This window comes from Python bivittatus, unplaced genomic scaffold, assembly GCF_059951505.1.
Source record: "Python bivittatus isolate LINGU-HERP-01145 unplaced genomic scaffold, Pbiv_v1 ctg000580_np1212, whole genome shotgun sequence".
Lineage (NCBI taxonomy): Eukaryota > Metazoa > Chordata > Lepidosauria > Squamata > Pythonidae > Python > Python bivittatus.
The window spans coordinates 7,428,948-7,453,344 of NW_028277087.1; the positions used below are offsets into that span (position 1 = coordinate 7,428,948).

Here is a 24,397-nt window from a genome sequence, read left to right on the forward strand (position 1 = left end):
GTAAAGACTTACCTAGCCGAAGTTCCCCAAAGTTGCCACATCCAATCTTCTTCCCAACGCGAAAATTCGGGCCCACCATTAAGACTCCGGAGTTGGTCCCTGCTGTTCGGCTCCCATGAGTGCTCCGGCTTCCACCCGTTTTAGACATTCTTCTAGTCTCCTCGTTTTCCCCCTTCCCTCCTCTCTTATCAAAATCCATAAGTTTGTGATACCCTGGCCTCTCCACGGTTACACCACTGCCATACAAATCCCAACACGGCCAAAACTTGAGGAGTGGCTGGGAGGGGGGTTGGGGGAGGGGAGGGGGAAGGGGAGAAAAGACGGAAGAGGAATTACAAAAGCAGGGTTCTTCTTGGTTAATAAACCATCGCGGATGCTGGAGATGGAGGAGGGGAGGGTGCGAGGGGATAAGTCTCCACCCACATGTGCTGGGCTAGTGGAACGGCTGTCCTCTTGCCAGGTCCACGAGGACTCCAATCAGCATCTCCCGTCGGATGCTCGCTGGTGAAGACGACATGGCGCAGAAGCAAACTTTTCGTGGCAAGTCTTCGTTTCTAAGCTGGGGAAAATGGAGAGGAAGAAAACAGGGTCAGGTTATTGCATGTGACAACCCACCCCTACCCCCATTTTTTTAAAAAAAGCAAAAGCAAGGGCAGGGTAAATAACCAGGTTAGCAAGTTAGTTTCAGAAAATGGGTGGTTTTTTTCTAGTTAAGGAAAAAAATCCATAAGATTGCAGAATCTCATGGAATTTGGGTGATCTCACCCTGAAATCTCATAGAATTTCAGCACTCACCTGAAATCTCACAAAGTCTTATGTGACAATATTGAAATCTCATGAGATTTCAGAGTTTTTAAATTCATTTTTATTTAATTTTAAAATTCCACAGACATCATTAAAGTATATGGCAGGTACCCTAGAGGCTACAGGTATTATGCTGCCAACTCCCAAATAAACAGAAAGGAAACGTCTAAGGAATAGTCACATATTACTGTCAATTCTGGAGATTGCTACAATCAGGAGAAAATGATTAGTTCTAGTAAAACATGGCATTGTCTGAATTAACTGGACAATCTGTTATTCTTTAAAGTAATTACTTGTTCAGGCTCTCCCAATTAGTTGATTAATCAGTTAGATCCATTAATTAAGGCTGAATTACAAGGCGGGGGGAATTGCATCTTGTCAAAAAGATATTGGATTTTGCTTCAGATCTAAAAGACCATTTTAGATTTATTTATTTATTTATTGTATTTATATCCCGCCCATCTCAAAAAAACATGACTGTGGGTGGTGTGCAATAAAACCATAAAAACAGTAATTACAAAAACACTCTACAATTAAAACATTATTAGTATAAAAAAAAAAAAACAGAAGGGCTAGGGAGAGCATTAGATGTTACACGCAATGTAGCCACCTCATTAAATCCCCACGTCCATGAGATCCCCAAGCCTGTTGACATAACCAGATTTTAAGGGACTTCCAGAAGGACATCAAGGATGGGCCAGTCTTACATCATATTTTAGCTTTATTAAATGCAAGAGAAATAGTAAAATATTTTCCTCATCTATCCCTTCCTCAATTAACCTGCCAAACTCATGTTGTCCTAGTCTGTAAACTGCTCCTAGTCTGTAAACCCTCTAGGATAAGCTATTTACATGGATGGAGTTACTTCAGTTTTTTTATACTGTAAAAGAAACATTCCAACAAATAAATGAATAAAACGGATGCCATAACTCATGGTACAAGGATGAAATACTTCACAGCAGAAAATTTCCAAACTATATAGTACAGCCTCCCCAAACTGGGAGTCTTTCAGATGTGTGCTAAGTCTACAGCTCCCATGCTTCCCAACCATAACTTTAATCATATTAATTGGGAAGGCTAATACAACTTTTAAACCAAGTTATTGGTGTCCATTTTGAACTCCTAAGGAAGGGGAGATGGAGTATAGAAGGGAAAAATTCATATACAGACAGACAAAAACTTTTTTTTTTAAAGCATCCTTCCGTTAAGATGAATAATTATTCTTCAGGATTGAGAGGAATAGGCTGTCAATTCCCAGAAGATTACCACAAAGGCATGGGAGGGATGACTGGATCATCCTTCTGAATTAAAGAGTGAAATAACAGCATATATGATGCAATGAAAAACAGAGGGAAGTTAGATAAAGATCAAGGAACTGTACTGTATTTTAAGATAGAAATAAAATGTAGCATAGCTCAAGTGCAACAATACTGCAGAATGCAGGCATGCGTATGCAACTGATATATATTATTTTTAAAAACATTTTATCAGTAGAAAGCTAGCATTTCAAGAAGGACTCATTGAGGAACTCGTTTTCTATATGCAGCAATGGCCCAGTTTAGGAACAAACATCACCCTATGCAACAAATTCACAGGCTTGAGCTTTGAAAAGTCCCAAATCCACCCACAGGAAACAGAAAGTAACAGGTTAATATATTTGGGGAGGCAAAATATATCTTTCCCATACAGCTCCCACTTCCTTTTCCCACCGTGATCCAGATCCATAAGGAGCCACAAAGCCTGTAAATCATCCTCCAGTTATGCTTGGCCACGTTACCTGGTGCAACATGGGAACGGAGATCCAAACACATCTGGAGGACACCAAGTGAGGTGGGAGCATAATGCATCTGAATTGTTTGGGTTTTCATACCCCTATGAAAGATCATCACAGTTTAAAATTACAATTTGTATGACATGAAATAAAGAAGGAAGGAGGGACTGAGACTGGATTTGTCTACAATTTAAGAATTTGGCCACCCAATGAAACAGTACACACAGGACAAACAAGAACCAAAATGGAAATCTCTTTTACACAACCTGCAATTAACTTATGGAACTTGCTACCACAAGCTGTAGCACAGCCACTTGCTTAGAAAGCGTTTCCTCTTTCTATCTTCCTTCCACAGCCACTTCTCCAGCATCTTTAGTTTTTCAATGTGTACATGTGTATGATAACATCAGATGATAAAATCTTTGAGCTGAGCTTGACTCCTGGTAACTTCTAGCAACTATACGGAAACAGTTGTGATTTCTTCTTCTAGGATGTATGTTTTTTTTTCTAACTTCCCAGTCTAGCTTGTAACTCCATCCAAGTAGTGACCAAGCCTGATCCTGCTTAGCTTCTGAAACCATGCAAGATCAACCAAGTCTGGCCACCTGCTGAGGCCAAAGTATTGCGCAAATGATTAAAAAAAAAAAAGATTAAACACATTCATGAAGAGTAAGTCTATTACTATTAGCTTATGGAAACTTCCTGTTTCAAAGAAATCTAGCTTTGCATTTGAGACATCCGGGGTCAGCAAGAGTATTCATCAACAGTTTCTCATCAAATTGGAACAAGGGATCAAAAAAAGGTGAAGTCCTGTGTCTTGCACTCTTCAACGCTTTTATCAGCAACTGGGATGAAGAGATGGAGGGAACGCTTATCACATGTGCAAAAGAGAGAAAACTGGATGGGACCATTAATATTGTAAAAGACTGAAATGTAATTCTAAACAATCTTGATAGATTCTGAAAATAACAGAATGAAAGTTGACAGATGCAAATGCTAATCCCTTCTCTTCAGAAACAAAAATACAGAGATATAGAATGGGGGATTCCTAGTTTGTCAATTATCTCACATTTATGAGAAAAACCTTGGAATAGGAGCTGAGTGCAAACTGATTATGAGTCAGCAATTTGATGCTGCCACGGAAAAATCAAATGCAATCTTAACTATATCAATAGAACAACAGCTTCCAAATCGTGAGTAGTAATAGTTCCCTGTTATTTTGTGATCACAGACCTCACCTCAAGTATCGTGTTCAGTTCTGGGTACCCCACTTTAAGAAAGATTCAGACAAAGTGTAACAAGCTTAGAAAAGGCAACAAGGTTGATTAAGAGACTATTAACCAAGTTCTATGATGAGAGATTTTCTAGCAGTAACAGCAGTTTGACAGTGAAACTAATGTCCCAGGGAGATAGCGGCTCCCTTTCATTGGATGTGCTCAAGCAGAAATTAGTCAATCATCTGTTTGGGATGCTTTAATTTGGATTCCTGTACTGAGCACAGGGTTGGACTCAATGATCTAATTGGCCCCTCCAATTCCATCATTTTAGAAGCTCCAGTGTCACTTTGCTCCAAGCTAGGGTGGAGAACTCAAGGCCCTCCAGAAGTTGGATTCCATCTTCTATAAGCCCTAGTCAACATGGCCAAGGATGCTGGGAGTTAATTGCCTAACATCTGGACAGCTGAGAAGACCCCCAGACCTGTTGGACCACTTCTGGATTGAAAGATACACCACCCACTCGCTAGCTGTTTATTAAAATAGCATTTTGCTGGGTGGGGAGAAACACACACACAAAGATGGTCCAAGATCTCCCAAACAGTAGTAAAGCTTTGCACAGCTGAGAAAACAAAAAAGAAAGGAGTACTTTTTCTCCTTGCACCCCACTATAGGATTAGTGTGTTCTATTGCAGAAAAAAGCTTTGACCCTCTTTTCTTCCTAGTTATGGTCTAAAAACAGAATAAAACAAAGCACACAAAAGCTTCTTGGCCTAACAAGGAAGAATATACTAACAACCAACTTAGCTCTGGCTAGGTTCTAAAACAGAATTGAGGATGACAATGGCTGGAGTTCCTATTTAGCCATAAGGTGGCTTGTTTTTGTCTTAACATGCTGTGACGGACATGGTTAAAAAAATATGCCTTAGCATGATGTGCAAACATAATGATAGCTACTCGGGAGAGATTCTGTTCTGAAGTGCTGGGCAAGGACCAGAGAGACCAAGGTTCAAGTCTACTATCAGTCATGGAAGCCCACAGTGTGATTTTGGGCCAGTTACTCTCTCTCAGACCAACCTGCGCTACCGGGCTGCTGTGGGGAAATTGGAGGAGGGCCTGCTATGTATGCCACTTGACCTTCAAGAGAAAAAGTGAAATCTAATACATTTTTTAAAAAAACGTTTCTGTGTTGAATTAAGATTGGAATGCAACTTTGTCCTTGAGGAGCAACTACATACAGTGGGAGAGAGCTGCAGACCAATTTTCTTCCCCTACCTCATAAGCAAGTACAAGTTGAGTGGTCTGATAATGAAGCCAATTACCAAAGACAATGGAGAGCTCTCTGTCGCTAGATGTATTCAAGAAGAGATTGGACATCTCATGGGGATGCTTTAATTTGGATTTCTACAGGAAATACAGAGTTTGGATGCAGTTACCTTAAATGGCCCTTTCCAATTCTATTTACACCTCTCCATACAGCATTTGTTTTATTTTATTTTTTTACAGTTCCTACAATTTTATCCCAGTCTTCCTCTTAAAGTGGCATGCATGGAGTGAATAAAAGTGCCATTTCCAAGAACCCATTTCTCTTCCTGTTCAGCTTTTGAAAAGACAAAAGTGGGAAGTTGTCTTGAATGTTAGAAATCACTCAACAAAAATGCCACAATCTAGTCTCCAAAGTTAGTAATTAGGGCTACATGCAATAGATGGATCACTTTTAAATTAGATCAACTGGATTACAAAAAAGTGAATTCAGACCAATCCGCAGGGGCTAAAGAGACTCAATGTACTTTGTACAATGTTCTTCACTTTAGCTTAGTGGTTCTTCCATATTCCTAAGCAGCCTATTTTTGAATACCAGACAGAAAAATCAACAAAGCATGGCTGTCGTCCTTCATTATCTCACTGTGTTTCAGAGGATTCTCATTCACCCAGGTTGGAAACAATACACTGAACTCCATGAACTTTGGGTCCAATGCAACACAGCACATTGTATGTTGCAGAGGATTAACCAAGAAAGACATTTCACCATGTAGTACTTAAAATGTTATGACGTGTATGGTTTTCTTACCCTCCTTTTCCTTCCTTATGTGCCCTGGGACAAATGGTAGCTTTAAGGGCTTGATTTGCACGAGTGAGAGTTTTCGACCCTGAGCGGAACATCCAAGGAGCAGCCTGCATAAAATGCTGTTTTCCTCCTTTTCCTGTACCCACGTAGACTCTTATTTCAACAGGAAACTCCTTAACTACTCACAAAAAAGACTGAACGGATCATCGGCTGAGTCTACGTCAGGCAGAAGCTGACACTGCTTGAGGGAGGAGGAGGAGGCCAGCTGTTGGGAAAGGAAGCAACATCATAAACATACACACACACACACATAAGACGCCGGCAGCGCCAACCCACCACCGGGGAAGGCTTTCCTGAAAGTGTGTCAGTGTGTGTCAAGAGGGAGGGGAAGGGCTAAGCCTCAGTGGGAACATGTGCTGGTGCCACACAAAACAAACAAACTCTACCTGCAGTGCAGGCTTACAATCTAGGAATGCTCACAACTTCAGCTTCTTCACATCACAATTTTGTAGAGACATAGAAAAGGGCCACCTCTCAGATCAGACTGTTTATACATCTAAGCCTAGTATGATCTTCCACCATGGTTATCCGCAGCAGGGTCTCAAGAAAGAGGGTATATGGCAATTCTGGTGCACAACATTCTGTAATTAGAACTGTTTTCATGTAATACATAAGCTCTGCCACTAAATCACATCTCCCAAGTCTTGTTCTCCCATTTGAACATGTGCCTGAATGGCAGCAAGCTATTCACTGTTGATTGTTGGTGTTTTAAACTGCCCATACCTATGTCCTTCCTGTTTGGTACAGATAATTATCTCTATTGGATTTTAAACTGAACACATTTGATTAACACAATACAAATCACTAACAGAACTATAAACAGTAAGCAATACATTAGACCAATACTAAAAGTTATAGATCAGATGAAATTACAGATATAATTCTGTAGATAAGAAACCCAAATATTTGATAAGGCACAATCCACATATAACATTATAATCCAAAAATGATTTCCAATTAGAATTAAATTCTACATAATTTCCTTTTTACATAGGAGGTTATGGTGGTCATCAACGTGTATTCCCACAATTAACCTTTCTTCCAAAGAAGGAATCAAAGGTCATTTCCAGTATAAAGCACACCAGATCCTTGCAGCCATTAATGCAGACCATGCTAGCTTGCTGCATTTTGAAGAGATATATGATTTGCTGAAATTGAATAAGAATTACTCAGGTTGCAATGGAATTATAACCTTCAAAATCTGTTCCATTCTATTATGAATTATTTTCCAGTATTGTTGGGCTTCACAACATTGCCATCATATATGAAAGAAGAATCTAACCAGTTCATTACATTTCCAACATTTTATTGGAAAAAGAATGATTCATTTTAGCCATCAAGACTGGAGTAATATACCAACACCAAAACATCTAATATCAGTTCTAAGTATAATGTTCAAAGTAAATTTAACATTCTTCTTCCACTGAAATTCCCACTGTTGCATCTCTATTACTGTGTTCAATTTCTGCATCCATTTAAGAAAGCCTACCTGGCTTTCTGTTGGCCTCCCCTCCATCAGACTTATTCTTGGCCAGCTCAGCTTCCTGTTCCATCTCTGGTGTTCTCCTGCTCTGGTTATTTTCTGAGCTTTCGGCTTTTCATGCACCACCCACCCCATATATGACTTCCTCTCTATGAAATGTAAACACCCCGCACGTCAAGACAAGAGAATAAGCAGTGGCCCTTGAACGCTGCTTTGGGCAACTGGAGAAGATCAGAAGTTGTGGGAACTGGAGAAGATCAGCAAGAGAACCTTCAACTCAAAGGAAATTGGTCCACTATACAGTTTATCACAGCAACAGTCTTGTCTGTGACAAGGGGACTAGATTCCATGGGGCACATCAGCACTGTAAAAAATCAAGCAATTTTCTACTTTCTACTCCCTTTATTTTCAGTGCCCAGAAATGAGGAAACGAAGAAAAGAGGGAAACAAAGAAAAGAAGAAAGTATCAGCCAGGTCCAGAAAAGCCCACAACTTACAGAAACGTATAGAAGGAATTCAAAAGCAACTATGTGCTTAGTATGCCCAGAGAGTATTCTGGTGCAGGGATGGAGAAGGCAAGACTGAAAATCGAAATGGTGGGGAAAAAATGGACTGGTTGGAATTTTAAAGAGGGTGCATTCTATACCATAACATTTTATTGCAGGGCCCACCTGTAGGAGATTCAACTTTCCTGACTTGTAATTTCATATACCTAAATGCAAGAGGGTCTTGTACCAGCACTCTCTTAGCAGTCTTCCCACAAAACACTAAAAACAGATTAACCAAACAGAATTGCTACACCCAAGCAAAAAAACTATAATATGGCTTAACATAATATAATTCACACAACGTCCGTCCATCCATCCATCCATCCATCCATCCATCCATCCATCCATCCATCTATGCATTCATTCACCACCCCATCCATATCCAAAGATGGAAGATCCCCAGAACTAGGAGGTCCAAAAACCCAGAGCCACTCAGTATTGCTTGGGTTGAGCTGAAGCGTGCTGCGTCCCATCCAGGCTCCTACAGCGTCCAGGCAGTGAGACAGAACCTCCACAGCATCACTCAGGTGGCCTGGGGTGGATATAAAATGCTGGATATTTTATTTATTTTTTATTTAATAGACTTGTCCCCGCCCATCTCCCCACAACAGGGGATGATACCTCACCCCAAACCATTGGATGACCTCACCCAACGGATAAGGCAATGGCTTACTGGATTTCTACAATATGCTAAAACAATTTTAGCCTAGTCCAGTGTTGTGGGAACCCAATTTTCTAATTTTAAAGGACAGGTTGTACCTTGGAGATTAAGTACATACTTTGCATGCTAAAAGCCAGATTCAATCTGTGGTGATCTCAAGTTAAAAGGATCCCAGGTAGCAAGCACAGAAAGTATCCATTTGTTATTGCAGACTCATTATATACTGAAGGAATTAGTATCTGAAAGATTTTTTAGCCTGCTCATCAGTTCAGAAAACGATGCTAGAGTGGTTTGCAAAGACCAATGTAATTCAGTCAGCTGGCTTACAACTGAAAAATTTGACCCAAATGCACCAAAGGAATATAAATGAGGAAAATAAAAAATAAACAAAAATAAAAAGGTAAATATAATACTTAAAATAAGGCAAATTCCCTAGTTCAAGGGAAATCAAAAATTCAGAGGACTGGATCAATTCTAGGAAAAAAAGCTAAAGGCACCTGAGGTATTTTTGAGTTTAAAAAATCAAGGACCTGATAAAGGTTTATAAAATTCTGCCTGTTGTGGAGCATAGTTTTTCTTCTTTTTCTCATAAGAAGGAGACCTACATGGGCAGCCCAGCCATAGGAACTGTAGACCAAAACATATGAAAGGCACTAGGGTGGAGGAAACTGCAGGAAATATTTGATCTCATCCAGTAAGGCTCTTGTAGGACTTGATTATGTGCCATAAAGTTAGTGTTGACTTTTAGTGACCACGTAGATGGATCTCCTCCAGGACTAACTGTTCTGAACGTGATCCTTCAGGTCTTCCAATGGTGCATTCACTGCTGCCATAACTGAGTCTATCTACCTTGCAGCTGGTCTTTCTCTTTTCTTTCCTTCTACCTTTCCCAGCATCAGATCCTTCTCCAGAGAGCTAGTGTTTGGGTAATGTGTCCAAAGTAGGATAATTTCTGCTTGGTCATTTGTGCCTTGAGTGGGTTGATTTTTGATGATCCATTTGTTTGTTTTCTTGACTATCCGTGGTATTCTCAGGAGTCTTCTACAACAGCAATGTTTAAAGGCAACAATACTCTTTCTATCCTGTAGTTTCAAAATCCATTTATATGACTTACTCTCTGCAATTCACGGCCACATGGGCACACTACTCAGTTGGAAGACAGATGCATTTCAAGCAAGGAAAATGGAAAGCCTGTTCAGGCCTAGCCAGTAATGAATCTGACCAAAGGACATATGCTAAAGAACATGTTTCCAGATTCCTCCTGAAAAAATTGGGTTTATGGATTTTTTCCCATTTCATGCAAAAAGTCTATAAGGGGTTTCCAGTCATCCATAAATGTAGATAGTCTTTTCTCTGATCAAGGATGTTAATTTAGCTATCTATGCAAGTTCCACCATCTTCACCAACCATTCCTCCATTATGGGTACTATCGAACCTTTCTACTTTTGAACCTATAATAGTCTTGCTGCAGTTGTCATATATAAAAACAAAGTTCCATGACTTTTTCCTAGTTGCCTGTCCATTAGTCCCAAAAGAAAAGTCTCTGGTTGCAGTTGTACTTTAACCTTTAAAATCTTCTGAATTAATGTATTTGTATCCAAATATTTTTGGCTTTTTTACATGTCCACCAAATATGATAAAATGTCCCTTTATGTTGTTCACATTTCTAGCAAAGATTTGAAGTACATTTATACATTCTAGACAATTTTTCTTGGTGACAAACACCAATGATACATCATTTAAAAAAAATTCTCTTGAAGGCTAGAACATAATGTAAATTTCAATCCTTTCAACAACATATTTTCCCATTGATCCATTTGTCTATTATAGCCAAAAGTTTTAGCCCATTTTATCATACATTCTTTCACTTCTTCTTCTTCTGTCTCATCCTCCATTGGGGGAGATGGGCGGCATACAAATTTAATAATAAATAAATAGAATAAATAAATATTTCAGCAAAGGTGTATACATTTTAGCAATAACATGTTCATCACTGGTACATTTCAGAAATGTGCCCAGCCCGGTTTACGGTTTGGCACCAGCTGAGACCCCAGGGCAGGGGAGGAGGGGTAGCGGTTGTCATCTGGGAGTCTCTGTTGGCCTTCAGGGGAGCTGCTCCACAAGTGGCCAGTTGTGAGACCCTGTTCCTGAAGTTGGGCTCATGAGAACGGTTGGGACTGCTGCTATTGTACCAGCCTCCCTGCTGCATAGCAATCTCAGGGCTGGCAGTGGAGTTCCCCAGACTCATGGTACTGGGTGACTTCAATCTGCTGTCCCTGGGACATGCCTCGGAGGCAGCCTGGGAGTTCATGACCACGATGGTGGCCATGGGCCTGTCCCAGATTATTTGCAACCCGACTCAAGACAGTGGTCCCACCCTGGACTTGGTTTTCTTATTGGAGCAGTGGCAATGTGATCTGAAGGAGGAATTACATCTGTCCCCCTTGTCATGGTTGGATCATGCCCTGGTGGCCTTGAGATTCTCCTATGCTACCCCCCTCCGCAGGGAGGCAGGACCCATTCGAATGGTCCGCCCCTGGTGACTGATGGACCCAATGGAGCTCCAGAGGAAGCTGGGGACTATACCCAAGGATATGCTGCGCAGTCCAGCGGAGGCCCTGGCCGCCACCTGGAATAGGAAGGTGGCCAAGACCATGGACAAGATCATGCCCGTGTGATCTCTCTTGACTCATCGAGCCCGATACTCCCCATGGTTTACAGAGGAGTTGAGGGTTCTGAAAAGGATTAAGAGACGTCTAGAGCGCTGCTGGAGGAAAAGAAGGACCGAATCCGACCGAACACAAGCTAGAGCCGCTATTAAGGCCTACCTTGTGGCAGTAAGAGTGGCAAAATGTCAACGCTTCTCCACTCTTATTGCATCTGTAGGATGCTGCCCAGCAGCCCTGTTTAAGATCACCCAATCTCTTCTGGGAAAGGTGGGCCCAGTGACCCACCTACAGGGCCGCACAGAGGAGTTTTCTGGGCATCTGGAGGGTAAAATCGCTTGGATACGTTCCCAATTAGATATCAAGCGTGTGGCATGGCCTGTGGAGATGCCTGGGGTATGTGCTTACCCTGTCATCTGGGAACAGTTTGATCCTGTTGGACCTGAGGAAGTGGACAGGATCTTCTAGGCTGTAAATGCCACCACCTGTCAATTAGACCCTTGCCTCTCCTGGCTGGTCAAGGCCATTTGGGAGGTGACATGTCGGTAGGTCCAGGCAATGGTGAATTCATCCTTGAGGGAGGGGGTATTTCCAGTCGTCTTTAAGAGGTACTGGTACATCCCCTCCTCAAGAAACCATCCTTAGATCCCACCGTATTGGACAATTTTCATCCAGTCTCCCACTTTTAGGGAAGGTGGTTGAGAAGGTGGTGGCATTGCAGCTCCAGGGGATACTGGATGAAACGGATTATCTGGACCCTTTTCAGTCAGGTTTCAGGCCCGGATGTAGGACGGAAATAGCATTGGTCGCACTTTTGGATGATCTCTGGTGGGAGCAGGATGGAGGTAGTGCATCTATCCTTGTTCTTCTTGACCTTTCAGTGGCTTTCGATACCATTAGCCATGGTGTCCTTTTGGGTTGGCTCAGGGAGTTGGGGATAGGTGGCACAGGCTTGTGCTGATTCAACTCCTTCCTCCAGGGCTGGTCCCAATCGGAGTTGATGGGGAGCGAGAGGTCTAGCCCATGGCCCCTCTTTTGTGGGGAGCCACAGGGTTCGGTATTTTTTCTGCTCCTTTTTAACATCTACATGAAACCCCTGGGTGAGAACATCGCCATCATGGGATGAGGTATCATCAATATGCAGATGATACCCAGTTATACATCTCCATCCCAGGTGATGTGAGTGATGCTGTGACTACCCTTTCGCAGTGCCTGGAGGCTGTGGGAGTCTGGATGGGGAACAAGAGGCTTCAGCTGAACCCTGGTAAGACGGATTGGCTGTGGGTTGGGGGCTCCTCTGTATCCGGAAGCTTACCATCTTTGGTTCAGGATGGGGTGGCATACCCCAGACAGACCCTGTGTGTTATCTGGGGGTCCTCCTGGACTCACAACTCCTGCTCAAAGAGTAGTGGCAGGCATGGCCAGGAGGGCCTTTGCTCAACTACGTGTTGTGCACCAGTTACGCCCTTTCCTGGATCTGGAGGCCCTCCAGTCAGTCACTCATGCCCTAGTTATCTCCCATATAGACTAGTGCAATGGGCTCTACATGGGACTACCCTTGAAGAGTATCCGGAAGCTACAGCTGGTTCAAAATGCAGTTGTGCGGGCAATTTTGGGTGCCCCAAAGATGGCACACATCATACCTTTGCTGCACAAGCCACACTGGGTCCCAGTTTGCTTCTGGATCCAATTCAAGGTGCTGGTTGTCACCTTTAAAGCCCTACATGGCATGGGACTGGGTTACCTGAGGGACCGTTTCACCCCCATTATATTGATCCATCCCACCCGGTCAAGCAGAGAGGGTATGCTGCAGACCCTGTCGATGAAAGAATGTCAACTGGCGAGACCCAGAAGGAGAGCCTTCTCTGCCATGCCCCCCGCCCTACAGAATACCCTTCCCCAGAGGTGAGGCAGGCCCCTACTCTCTTGACCTTCCGGAAAGCAGTCAAGACCTGGCTCTGTCAACTTGCATGGGGTGAGAAAAGGGGCAACCAACCCTGGGGGTGGCTAACACCATGAAGGTGCTCCCATATGTTAATATATTTTCGATTACCAGCACCTTGGAAGATATTATTATTATTTCTATATGTCTTTGGTTTTATTGTATTTTATACTATTTTTATTGTATTTTAATTAACATTTATTTGTTGTTTTTATTGTGAACCGCCCAGAGTCACTTCCTCGTGAGATGGGTGGTGTCAAATTTGAAATACAAATAAACAAACACTGATCTAGATATCGAATGTTTTCTTAGATTCAGGAGGGAGCACTCCTCCTATCCTTTTGAATAATGAGCTTGTCCTTTCTTACATTTTTTCAACTTTGTGTATTCCTATATAGAGCTATCCATAAATGTCCATTTAATTTCAGCAGGGCCTATTCACAGAAAACATGATATATGGTACAGTATAGGTTTGGAGCCTAGCCTGTTAATTGTCAGACTAGGTCTTGCATTCAAATTCCCAGTCAGTGTATAATGCTCACTGAATGAGTTCGGGCTAGCCAAGCTCTCTATAAATTTGTTAGTCCACCTAACGGGGTTGCTGAAATGATAAAATAGGGGTAGAGAGGGAAAGCGTGGGATTAAAAATGTAATAAGTACATAGCCAAGACTGTATCCTATCTATATTTTCTGTTGCGCGCCTGAAACGTGCAGAATACATACAGTCTTGGGCATGCAGGGAAAAATAATCCAAGATGGTACCCTCCCCAAAAACGTCTGCATTATGTTGAGCATAGTTAAGCATTTTCCCATTCAAGCTCAAATCCCTGCACTATTTCCTGCCTTGAGGCTGTTTATGTCTCAAGCAAGCACACCGTCCCATTTTTTAAGATTCTTTATCCCACCTTTATTATTTTTATGAATAACTCAAGGCGGCAAACATACCAAACACTCCTTCCTCCTGCTATTTTCCCCACAACAACAACCCTGTGAGGTGAGTTGGGCTGAGAGAGAGGGACTGGCCCAAAGTCACCCAGCCGGCTTTCGTGCCTCAGGCGGGACTAGAACGCACCGTCTCCTGCTTTCTAGCCCGGTGCCTTCACCACCAGACCCAACTGGCTCTTTACCAAAAGCCAGAATTCTGAGAAAAGTGCAGCAAATCACTTTTCACCCCTCTCCTTCCCGGCTCCCCAAACCAAGAAACATCTAGCAAGGAGAAGCACGTTTGCTGGCAGCACCGGGACACCTCAGAAGTTAAGACATTGAGAACTGAAAATCAATTGTTTTTAAATCAGACAGAAGTTACTGCTGTGGTTCTGCTGTTTTGCTTGTGATTTTTCTTTTATTTATTTATTTGCCCTCTCTTTCCTTCTCCCTTCCCTGCCTAGCTAAAAGAAGCACACCTAATAGTTTCAGCAGGCCAAGACCTATATGTTCTCCTGGCCCATGGCAGCCATGAAGGGGGGAGAGAAATGTATGAATGTTCCCTCTGTTTTCCTGATGCTAAAATAAGACGGGGTCTGCTGCCCACCCTCCGTTAATTCTTGGGCTTCTCCTTGTGGGGCAAGCCATGCCTAGGTGGAAAAAACACATACACACCAGGCAATACCAAAGGGAACTAGAAATGTCACAATGGAAAAAAAAACATTTTTTTCAAGAGGTGGCACGGGGATTGAAAAGCAGGAAAGTTCTAAAAATAATAGGCACACACATGCTTCTCCACATGAGCCAGTCACTGAAGTAAAATATGTGTCTGCTTGTAAAGAGGAAATGAGGAAGAGAGATTTTGGGGGGGGGGGAAGACCAGGGAAAAGAGTGAGCAAGACTCCAGCCCAGGTAGGCAGGCATAATCTGGGACTTCAGAGCTTCAAGTGTTATTCAATTATGATTTCTGACGTGACAGGACAGGGAAATTATTAAATACAGGAGCTGATAAAATTAACTGTAATTTTAATAAATTGGAAATGAAATGAAATGAAATGAAATGCTTATTTTTGTCCTAGCCCCAACCATTAGTTTTGCAACATGGCCCCTGGCCAAGGTAAACTCCCCTGCTTCAGACGGTGTGAAATGCGCATGCACTCCGAGCGTGCAACCAAATCTCTCCTGGAATGCTCTTGTGGAGAGCCTCTGCTGGTGGAAACCTTTCAGGGTTTCACATTTCCCTCAAGAGCGAAAGGCCATCTTTTAAACGGGGCTCTGTAAATCTCCACTTTTCTAATCTCTCGAGACTACTAATGAGCTCCTCTGCAAACTAAGGAAAATTCCCTTTCTCTTTGAGCCGCAGGTGGCACTGCATTCAGCAGCAGTGACATTTCTTGTGAACTAGCAACTTCCACAATTTTGTTTGGGGTGCATGGTTTCTATTTCGCTTCTGCTTCTCCGCCCTCCCCTTTCATAACTAAAGTGTCGCTTTACTTCAAGAACTTTATTGCTTCAGTACATTGAAGACGTGAATGCTTCAAGATGAAATTGTAGAGGACGTGGCCTTGCAATTTATGAAATAAATAAATGAATAAAATCCGAAGCTACTGTTAACCTGATCGCTGTAACCAATCAGGGAAAACCCAAGCTTGTTTAACTTCCTTGGATTTTCCCTGCAACTAAGGTGAAACTTACGAAGTTAATGAACGTTACACCAAGTCGGCTTATAACAGTCCTGATCTTTGAATCATCACACAAATATTATCTGCACGGACTGTCAGAATGTCTCCAGAGTTTTCATTTGTTTCCCGGCCTAGATAGACATGACAGGAATCAAACTGGGACTTTCTGCATTCAGAGCATCTGCTCTGTTTTAGCTGTCACTTCAACTGACGAAGTTCCCTAGGAAAGTATCTGTTGCTTTTCTGTGAAGGACTGTCCTCAAGACAGAATACACACCATGGTGGGGGTGCCCAGCTAAGCCATCATCCATGCTTAATTTTTCATTCGACTGAAACCAGTGTCTTAATTCACACACACATACACAGAACCTCTGACTGCAGAGGTGTCAAAGTTTTTTGTGGGTTGTTGCTATTCCCTTGGAAGTAACCCCTGACTGCAAACAGAAGGAGAATTCATTTCCAGTTGGCTAGTCAGCAGAGGCTTCTACCATTACGGTCCTCATCTGTTCCAGCTGTTTCTGAAAGACACGTGGCCCAGGAGAAATGCGATGCCCACAGTTTGGCAAGAGGGAAAGATGGCAATGAATGAGGCATTTTATCCATACTAACCACATCTCCCAAACAAGCAGCTGACAAGCGGGTCTGTGTCTACTCACTGTGACTGTGTCAAGAATAGCTGGATTCTGTGGGCCTGTGAAGGCAGACAAAAGTGTGTGCTTTGGTAAAACCTCTTTTGCTTCCACAATCTATTCAGCAATTTGCATCACTCTGCTTAAGACAGAACTCACTCCCCTGGTGCAAAGATAAGTCTTGCCTAGTTCAATGGGGCTTGGTCTCCAATAATCTTTTCTCAAGCTGCAGCATTTTACCCCATTCTAACTCTCAACATGAAATAAAGAAGAGGTGCCAGATAAAGTCCTCCTCACACCTTTCATTTCCACAATATGGGACCAGGAGGTCCTGCTCATGGTCCTTCATACTTCAAGCGCCTCTCAGTTGGACTACAACAATGCACTCTACATGGGGCTGCCCCGAAGACCATCCAGAAACTACAACTAATCCAGAATGCAGCAGAGCAGGTAGTTATGGGTGCACCTCGATATGCCCATGTAACACTGCTACTTGGTGAGCTGCCCTGGCTCCCAGGAGGCTTCTGGGTACAATTCAGGGTGCTAGGTATCACCTATAAAGCCCTATATGGCCTAGGGCTGGGTTATTTGCAAGACTGCCTGTATCTGGTTATTTCTGTCTGTCCCACACACTCCAGGTCCATTCAATGACAGCTGTCAGGACCCAGGAAAATGAGTCATGCCTTTTCCATTATAGTGACTGCCTTGTGGACCGATCTCACTCCCTCACTTTAAAGTCCTCAATGTTCCCTCAAACAGTGGGACTAGGATGTTAGGTGGGTTCATCCTGGGAGGTTGAATATATGTGGCTCTGCCCTGATCAAAGGGTTTGCTCTCTTTTTTTTAATTGGGGTTTTTAAGTGTTGTCACTGAGATATTGTGATCTGTTTTATGATTGTATGCTGCCCGAAGATGCATTTTGTGAGTTAGGCAGCCATATAAATTTGGTGAGAAAAGATAAAGACATCCAGGTTATCTGTAGCTTTAGGGAGTGGCAGAGGAAAGATAATATTCTGTTCCCATCCACCCTCCAAAATCATATCCAGCAATTTCTCTGTCTCCTAATAATCCTGTTGCTTACACAAATCTCTTCAGTAAGAACCACGACAGTATTTAATGTTATTGATTGATGTTTTGATATGATACCTATATGGTACCAAGCAGCCTCCTCCTCCCAAGTAGTCAAGAAATGCACCACAGACTAGCACTTGGTAGAGCAGCCATGAAGGCCTTAGAAAAGATATTCAGATCTCCTGATGTGTCTACCTATACAGATCAAAATAGTGTAAGCCATGGTATTTGCTGTGACACTCTATGGAAGCGAAAGTTGGATTCTGAAAAAGCAGGATAGGAAGAGCTTTGACGCTTTTGAACTTTAGTATCCGAAGAATACTATGAATAGTCACGAAAACAAACAAATGGATCATTGAACAAATCATAGTTCTCACTTGAGGCTCAAATGGTCCTACTTCAAACACATTATGTGAAGCCCTAGCTCTCTAGAAAAGGCTCTAATGCTGGAAAAGATGGAAGGAAAGAGAAGAAGAGGATGACCAGCAGCAGGATAGAGACAGATCGTCATGGAGAAATGTATCTATTTGGTTGCTAAGAATCAACATCAACTTGATGGCACATAATCAAAAAATCAATCAATTCCTTTGTAGGATTAGTTGTATAGGTTAAGAAAACTTGCATCCATACAGAGTTGCTCATCCATGATTGACCTAATTCACCTATCCCCAACAATCTATGTACCAGAATGTCCTCTTTTCCCAATGTTGAGGGAAACATCTGCAAATATTAGGTGGAAAACCCTTGAAGATTAGTCTGCTTTAATTAATAGCTTTGGAAATACAGTAGCTCTGCTAGACAAAACAAGAGTTATATTTTACTCCGTTTTTTTTTCCTGCAAGAACTCTTTCATTCTTTCTAGCTAAGGCTACTATAAGCTAAAACCCACAAGGGAATCAACTCTCTCCTATGGTCTATCCATGAGGGGATCCTGGTTAAGCGAAATGCAGCCCAGAACCTCTCTTCCTAGGAAGTGCCATCCCCCATTGATCTTCAAATCAGGCAGAGCAGCCCCCTGCCTCTTGAATTCCAAGACCCCACGAAGACAGGGCAGCACCTGGCATCAGAGAAAGAACATCAGGGCCTCTGCATCAGAAATCAGCTGGCTGGAGACAATCAAGGATCAAGACAAGCACACCACGTTGATGCCTGATTGGTGAAGATTGAGAACCCCCCCCTCAAAAAATGGCTTTGCCTCTTCACAGAACAAAAGTGCCATGCATACAAAGTAAAATATCATTATCTTTAATACTCTTTGCAGACACTTAGGGAAAAGGCAAAATCAAAACTACAGAGTGCATTATACAGAATATGATTATCATTATGCTATCTTGTTTACTAGGATATACAATCCTGTTTGGAGCTGGCCACCTTTGAGAAGCAGGCTGCAGCCTCTTCCCAACAAACTGGGCCATGACAAACTCTAAGGCTGATTTGATTTAATTTAAATGAATTAAGTACAGTGAATATGAATACCTCCTCTGTATTTAGTGCTTCCTTCTGCATGTCACATTAACAATTACAATCCCATTGCAATGTATGTAGGGATTCTTTGGGCAGCCTAGGATTTCTTGGGGTGCATATCATTCCAGAATCTCAAGTTTTATATTTTTGTTATATTCCAAAATCAAAAGTAAATCCCTCCTGAAATGCTTTTTAAAAAATTGTTTGCTAGAGTATTCTTTTTTTAAAAAAATCTGGACGTTAGGTTAAAGAGCCTAATTCCACACTCAGCACATCCATGGAAATGAGGGAAAGGCATTTGTGCAGATGCTGTTTAAAACAAAAAACAAAAAACAACCTCCAGGTGTCTCACTTCTAAATCTAAATATAAAAGTCTTCAATGCCAAGCCATGCATCTCTAAGAGAGAAAGAACATTCTGGGAAGACTGAAATATTACCACAATCTATCTAGGAAACAAGACAGCTACCAGATTTTGGGACAAAGGGAAAATACACAGCCAAATCAGGTTAAATACAGAATCCATGAGAGAACCCTGCCATAACAAAGCACTTTATAAAGGCTTCCACATAAGATGCATTGCCTGACTCCTGAGGAATAAGAAAGCCACACCTAAATTTTGTATGCGTAAAATTAACCAACTTTTGCTCTGGGGAACATTACATAAATTAGCAGGCATAGCAAACATAATTGCTCACACCAAGCATGGCATTTTGAGACATGAATAAAAGCTTTTCATTCTTGTTTTCCTACCTTATCGCATTAAAACATATGACACATAAGAAAAACATTAGCTGGAATTCCAACAACTTTGAAGCATCCCTTCCTCTATCTTTGATGCCACTTAGCAAACCCCCATCATACTTTGAACAGAACCTTCCACAAGGGCTGAAATCAAGCGATGTTTCTCCACAGTGGCCCAACTTTACGGAATAGCCTTCCTTTTAATAGCAGACTGACTCCACAGTACAGGCCTTCCAAAAAGCAACTGGTCCAGAGAGCTTGATGGTCACTCATCTGTGATGTTTGCTATAAATGTTAATAATGGCTGTGACTGTTATTCACTTACATTAACTATTTATTATTTTATTTATTCATTTACAAGCATGATAGGCCTCTCCAATCAACTGAGTGGTTTACAACTCCCAAAAATATACACAAAACATAATAGTCAAAAATTAAAACCAAAACATATAATGTAAACAATTATGTGCACTGGAAATCAAACATTCCAAAAAAATAGCATTACAAATAGTTACTCATACAGAGGAACAATCATAACATTCCTGCCCCCAAGGGTTGGAGGACATTCTTAAGTTAATGTTGGTATGTTTATTCCTACTGTGGATGTTTTAATATAAGTTGTTGCAAATACCTTTATCACAGACACTGTTTTATCATGGATGTTTTTGCCACTACTAGAGATATTTTAATCTTCATTTTTGTAGGCCACCATGAGTCAGCATCAACTTAGTGGCATATAAATCTAATAAAGAAGTAAACAAGACAAGGTGAGTCTCTGAGCTTGGGAGCAGACCAAGTGAGGTGGCAAATGGCTTCACCACTGGCTTAACTTTGCCACTGCTCCTGGCTCATCCATCAACTTCTATATGCCATGAAGTGACCAGCATCAGCAACTAGGGAGCACCACTAACCGCTTTACTAAGATAACAATAACCAAAGTTAAGGACTACTTGCCAGCAAAGCAAAAGAGTTAGTTGTGCTCCTGATCAACTGGGTCTTATCTCCTCACTTGGACTACAATGGCCTTGTAGGTAAGGCAGCCTCAAAGACAGCCTGTACCACTCTCACTTTGCCATGGCACCATATGTTATTTCTTGCCAAGGCAGCTTCACAGCAGCTGGTGATATTCTAACCAAGCCTCTTGGGAAGAGGAAGTTTATCTACTTTTAGCAAAAAAAGAAAAAAAAAAGGATGGGTTGATGCATCATGCTGAGTTGAACCAATGGTTTACATATCTCCATTAAGCCAAAAAATGACAAACTAAGGTAGTGTACAAATGGAAACATCAATGGGTCAGAATTATGTCTGAATTAGTGGTCTGGTCCTGTTCTCTTCCCTTCTTAGATGCAGCCAATGCTTCTCATCCAGTTCAAGGATAAACTGGGTACCATCCAAGTGTTTCGGCATACAACTCCCATTAACATGTGACTCCTAGTCAAGCTAGCTCAACTTTATGGAGACTGTAATCCAAGCACCAAATTGGCTACATTCATCTTGTCTGTTTAAAGAAGGGTGCTAAAAGCCCAAGAGCTACAGCAGGTTCCTATGGCGAAGGGACAGGCAGTCTTACTGGGGACTGCAAAATTTAAGATGACCAATACGTGGCAGCAAAGTGTAGATTTTTCAGTATCTCACTGCTGCCATCTAGTGGTTACCTACATGGTGACAGATCTGGTAGCTCTATTTTAATCAATATGGGCTATAATTATGTCAGCAGATTCAAAACTGAGGATTATACTCACAAAAGTATTACATATGAGCAGCAGAATAGGAAAAAGAGAAGCAGAAATATTAATGAGTATTACTGCCAAATCATTAGCTATTTCGTATAAGACTGATGTTATTTGAGAATGGTAAATGCCATAAGCCTTTCCTTCTGAGGGAACCTGTTCATTTCCTGGAAGGACAAAGCCCTTTCTTCTCTAGCAATGTCATCATCCATAGAGAACAAGGGCATTCTGCTCCCCAAATCACCACTGTTTACTTATTTGATTTTTAATTCACCCAATCACTAACTTTTGCTGAGCCAATGAGGAACTTAGTTAAAAAAATTAAAAAGCAAAATAAAAAATGATAAGCTGCAATTAATAATTAGCAAAAGGAAGACAGAAAACAGATAAAAATCACTAATCCATTATAATGCTGACATTTACAAACAAAATCAAACAAAACAAAAAACAAAAACGTCAAAAAACAGAATTAACAGACCACAATCTACTGAATGTATTCTAAAAGAGTTCAACCACTTCCTTAAACCAGAAATGGCGAACCAGTGGTAGTTCTTATTGATTTCAATAAGATAATTTCAATTTATAATTTCAATTTATACAGCTGCCCATCTCAAATACATGGCTCTGGGGTGGCTTATAGCAATTAAAAACAGAATATAATATAAAAAAAACATAAAAACTATATAAAAAACCATATAACACAATCTGCAGCTGAGGTATAAAAAAAGAGTCAACAACAAATCAACCATACCACTGTACAAGTTCTAACGTGCACCCGGACCCCGCAGCCCAATGACAAAGCCACTTCTCATTGATGAAGCTCTCAGGCAGAGACCTTTCGAACAGTGGACCTTTAGCACCCTGAGGATTGACCTACACGCATCCATATGCTGGGTTCACCTACTGCACAAGGCCGTAACTCCTTGGGTTCACACATCATGCTCAATCACAAACCACAATTCATATATCAAAATGGCAGGTTTACAAAATACATTAAGCCAAAACAAATCACCCCCTTATGGCTTTGTAAATGTGTGAACCCAGCCAACTGTGCCTTATTCAATCAATCATGATATTGGCAGTGTGACTCCATGGGCTCAGTTCGGGAATAGAATGTCACAGTCCCAAGAGCCTAGTCCTTTGGGAATATCCACATTTTTGTTCCAATAAGCTAGCTGGACTGAAAAGCATCACTGATCAATCACTTACAAAAATACTGCGGGTGTAATATTTAGTCCAAGTCCAACTATCAGGTCACTGAGTCACATCTTTAATATGGATGCAAGGATGGTCTTGCTTTTACTGCACCATGTTAGGGCCTGGACCCATATCTACAACATCTAGAAATCAAAGCTCCCTCTTGGGGAAAAAGACGACCTTGGGAAAAAAGCAGGAAAGCAACCCAATTCACTATAGAATGACTTGGAGCTCTATGAAAGTTGTTCTCCCAGCCTGGAAAATTATTCCCTGAAATAATGACCCAAACCTTTGCCTCCCGCCAACATTTGGTCTGCATTTATTAGCCAATGTCATTAGACTCAGCATCGAAACTGGTGGGTGGAGGCAAGCTGGGAATTTACCAGGAACACTCAGACAGTCTGTTCCCATTATGCTGTTCTGATCAGCACCATCATGCAGAAGAGAGATGGACAGATATAGCACCAAAACACACAGGTGCAGAAAGAGCAGAAGGAGCAGGCAGGCCCTTGCCAAGAAAGTGCAGGCAACCATCAGGATGGGAAGTAGCTTTATCCCCCAGGAGATCCTTGGCCTACTGCTACTATCACACCAGCCAGCAGCCAAAAAACTCCATATGTTGTTCGCTTTGCTGCTCCCGGCTGGCGGAACAGAGAAAGAAGCCCTGGTTTGCCATCTGTTTTGCAAACCAGGGCTTGCCAATTTCCCTGAAAAGGGAGCCACCTCCTCCTCTGCCGCCTCCTCCTCCTTTCTGCAGGGTTGCAGATCTTGGGAGAAGCAGCATCTCTAAATCCAGGTCCATTTACCTTCCTCCCTTCCCTGGAGCATGGCATTTGCTTGCCTTTTGCTTTGAACGCTGTGTTTCTACCACGAGCCCTTCCATATTCCAGTGGAAAAGGTCACCCCAGGAGAATGATAAGTCAAACAACAGGACAGTCCTGAAAGGCAGAACAAGCAATATGAAATAAATATTCTGATCTAGTGTTAAGGATTATGGAAAACTTGAGTAGGACAGACTCTATCCAGCAGCCCAGAAATAGCCACGATGGAGCTAGCAAATCTCCTGTGAGAAGAAACCACAGAAATCATCTCCGCATCTTAGTTTTCAAACACAATATTATTACAGGTAGTCCTCGGTTAGCAACCATAATCGGGACCAGCAATTCCATTGCTAAGCACTGCGGCCGCTAAGCGGAAAATCATGTGACCACAACGGGCTTACGATGTCACTTCCCACTCGGTCATTAAGCGAACCACCATTAAGCAAGACATCATGTGACTTGTGATTTTACTTCCGCATTCTCCATTAACTCTGTCAAAAGCCAGTTGTGAAGTACACAAACAGTGATCATGTTACTGTGGGATGCTATGATGGTCATAAATGTGCGCCAGTTGTGAAGTGCCCAAATGGCGATCATTGTGACCACAGGATGCTGCAACTGTTGTAAATGTGAGGATTGGTTGCAAAGCTGTTCTTTTAACACCATCGTACTGAGGCAGTTGGTAAGCAAGGACTACCTGTATATAAAAAAGGGGGCCACAGGCATCCAAGGCATGGTGGGGAGAATGACACTGCGCAGGTCAGGACATCATGATGTGTGTGACATCACTTTGATATCACTGTGGCTTCTTAGAAATGTCTGTGGCCATCAGAAGATATCAACTACTAGTCAGATTCCTACGGGAGAAGCCGATCCTTCCAGATGTTTTGTATCCAAAGGCAAGTTAGAAACCAATAGAG

At 42.0% G+C, this 24,397-nt stretch overlaps 1 protein-coding gene across 4 annotated transcripts in view; it reads right to left on the reverse strand.

The window, feature by feature from the left end:
• The window catches only part of CSNK1G2 (casein kinase 1 gamma 2), a 70,793-nt gene that overhangs the window by 38,606 nt on the left and 7,790 nt on the right, over positions 1–24,397 (reverse strand). For 3 of the 4 annotated variants that reach the window (XM_088149473.1, XM_007431368.3, XM_088149471.1), the window contains one exon: positions 13–559. In XM_088149473.1, the coding sequence (XP_088005599.1) occupies positions 13–199 (187 nt within the window). In that variant the 5' untranslated portion in view covers positions 200–559. Of the gene's footprint in view, positions 1–12; positions 560–23,462; positions 23,595–24,397 lie in introns of all 4 variants that reach the window. The other variant, XM_088149472.1, reaches the window with a different exon arrangement.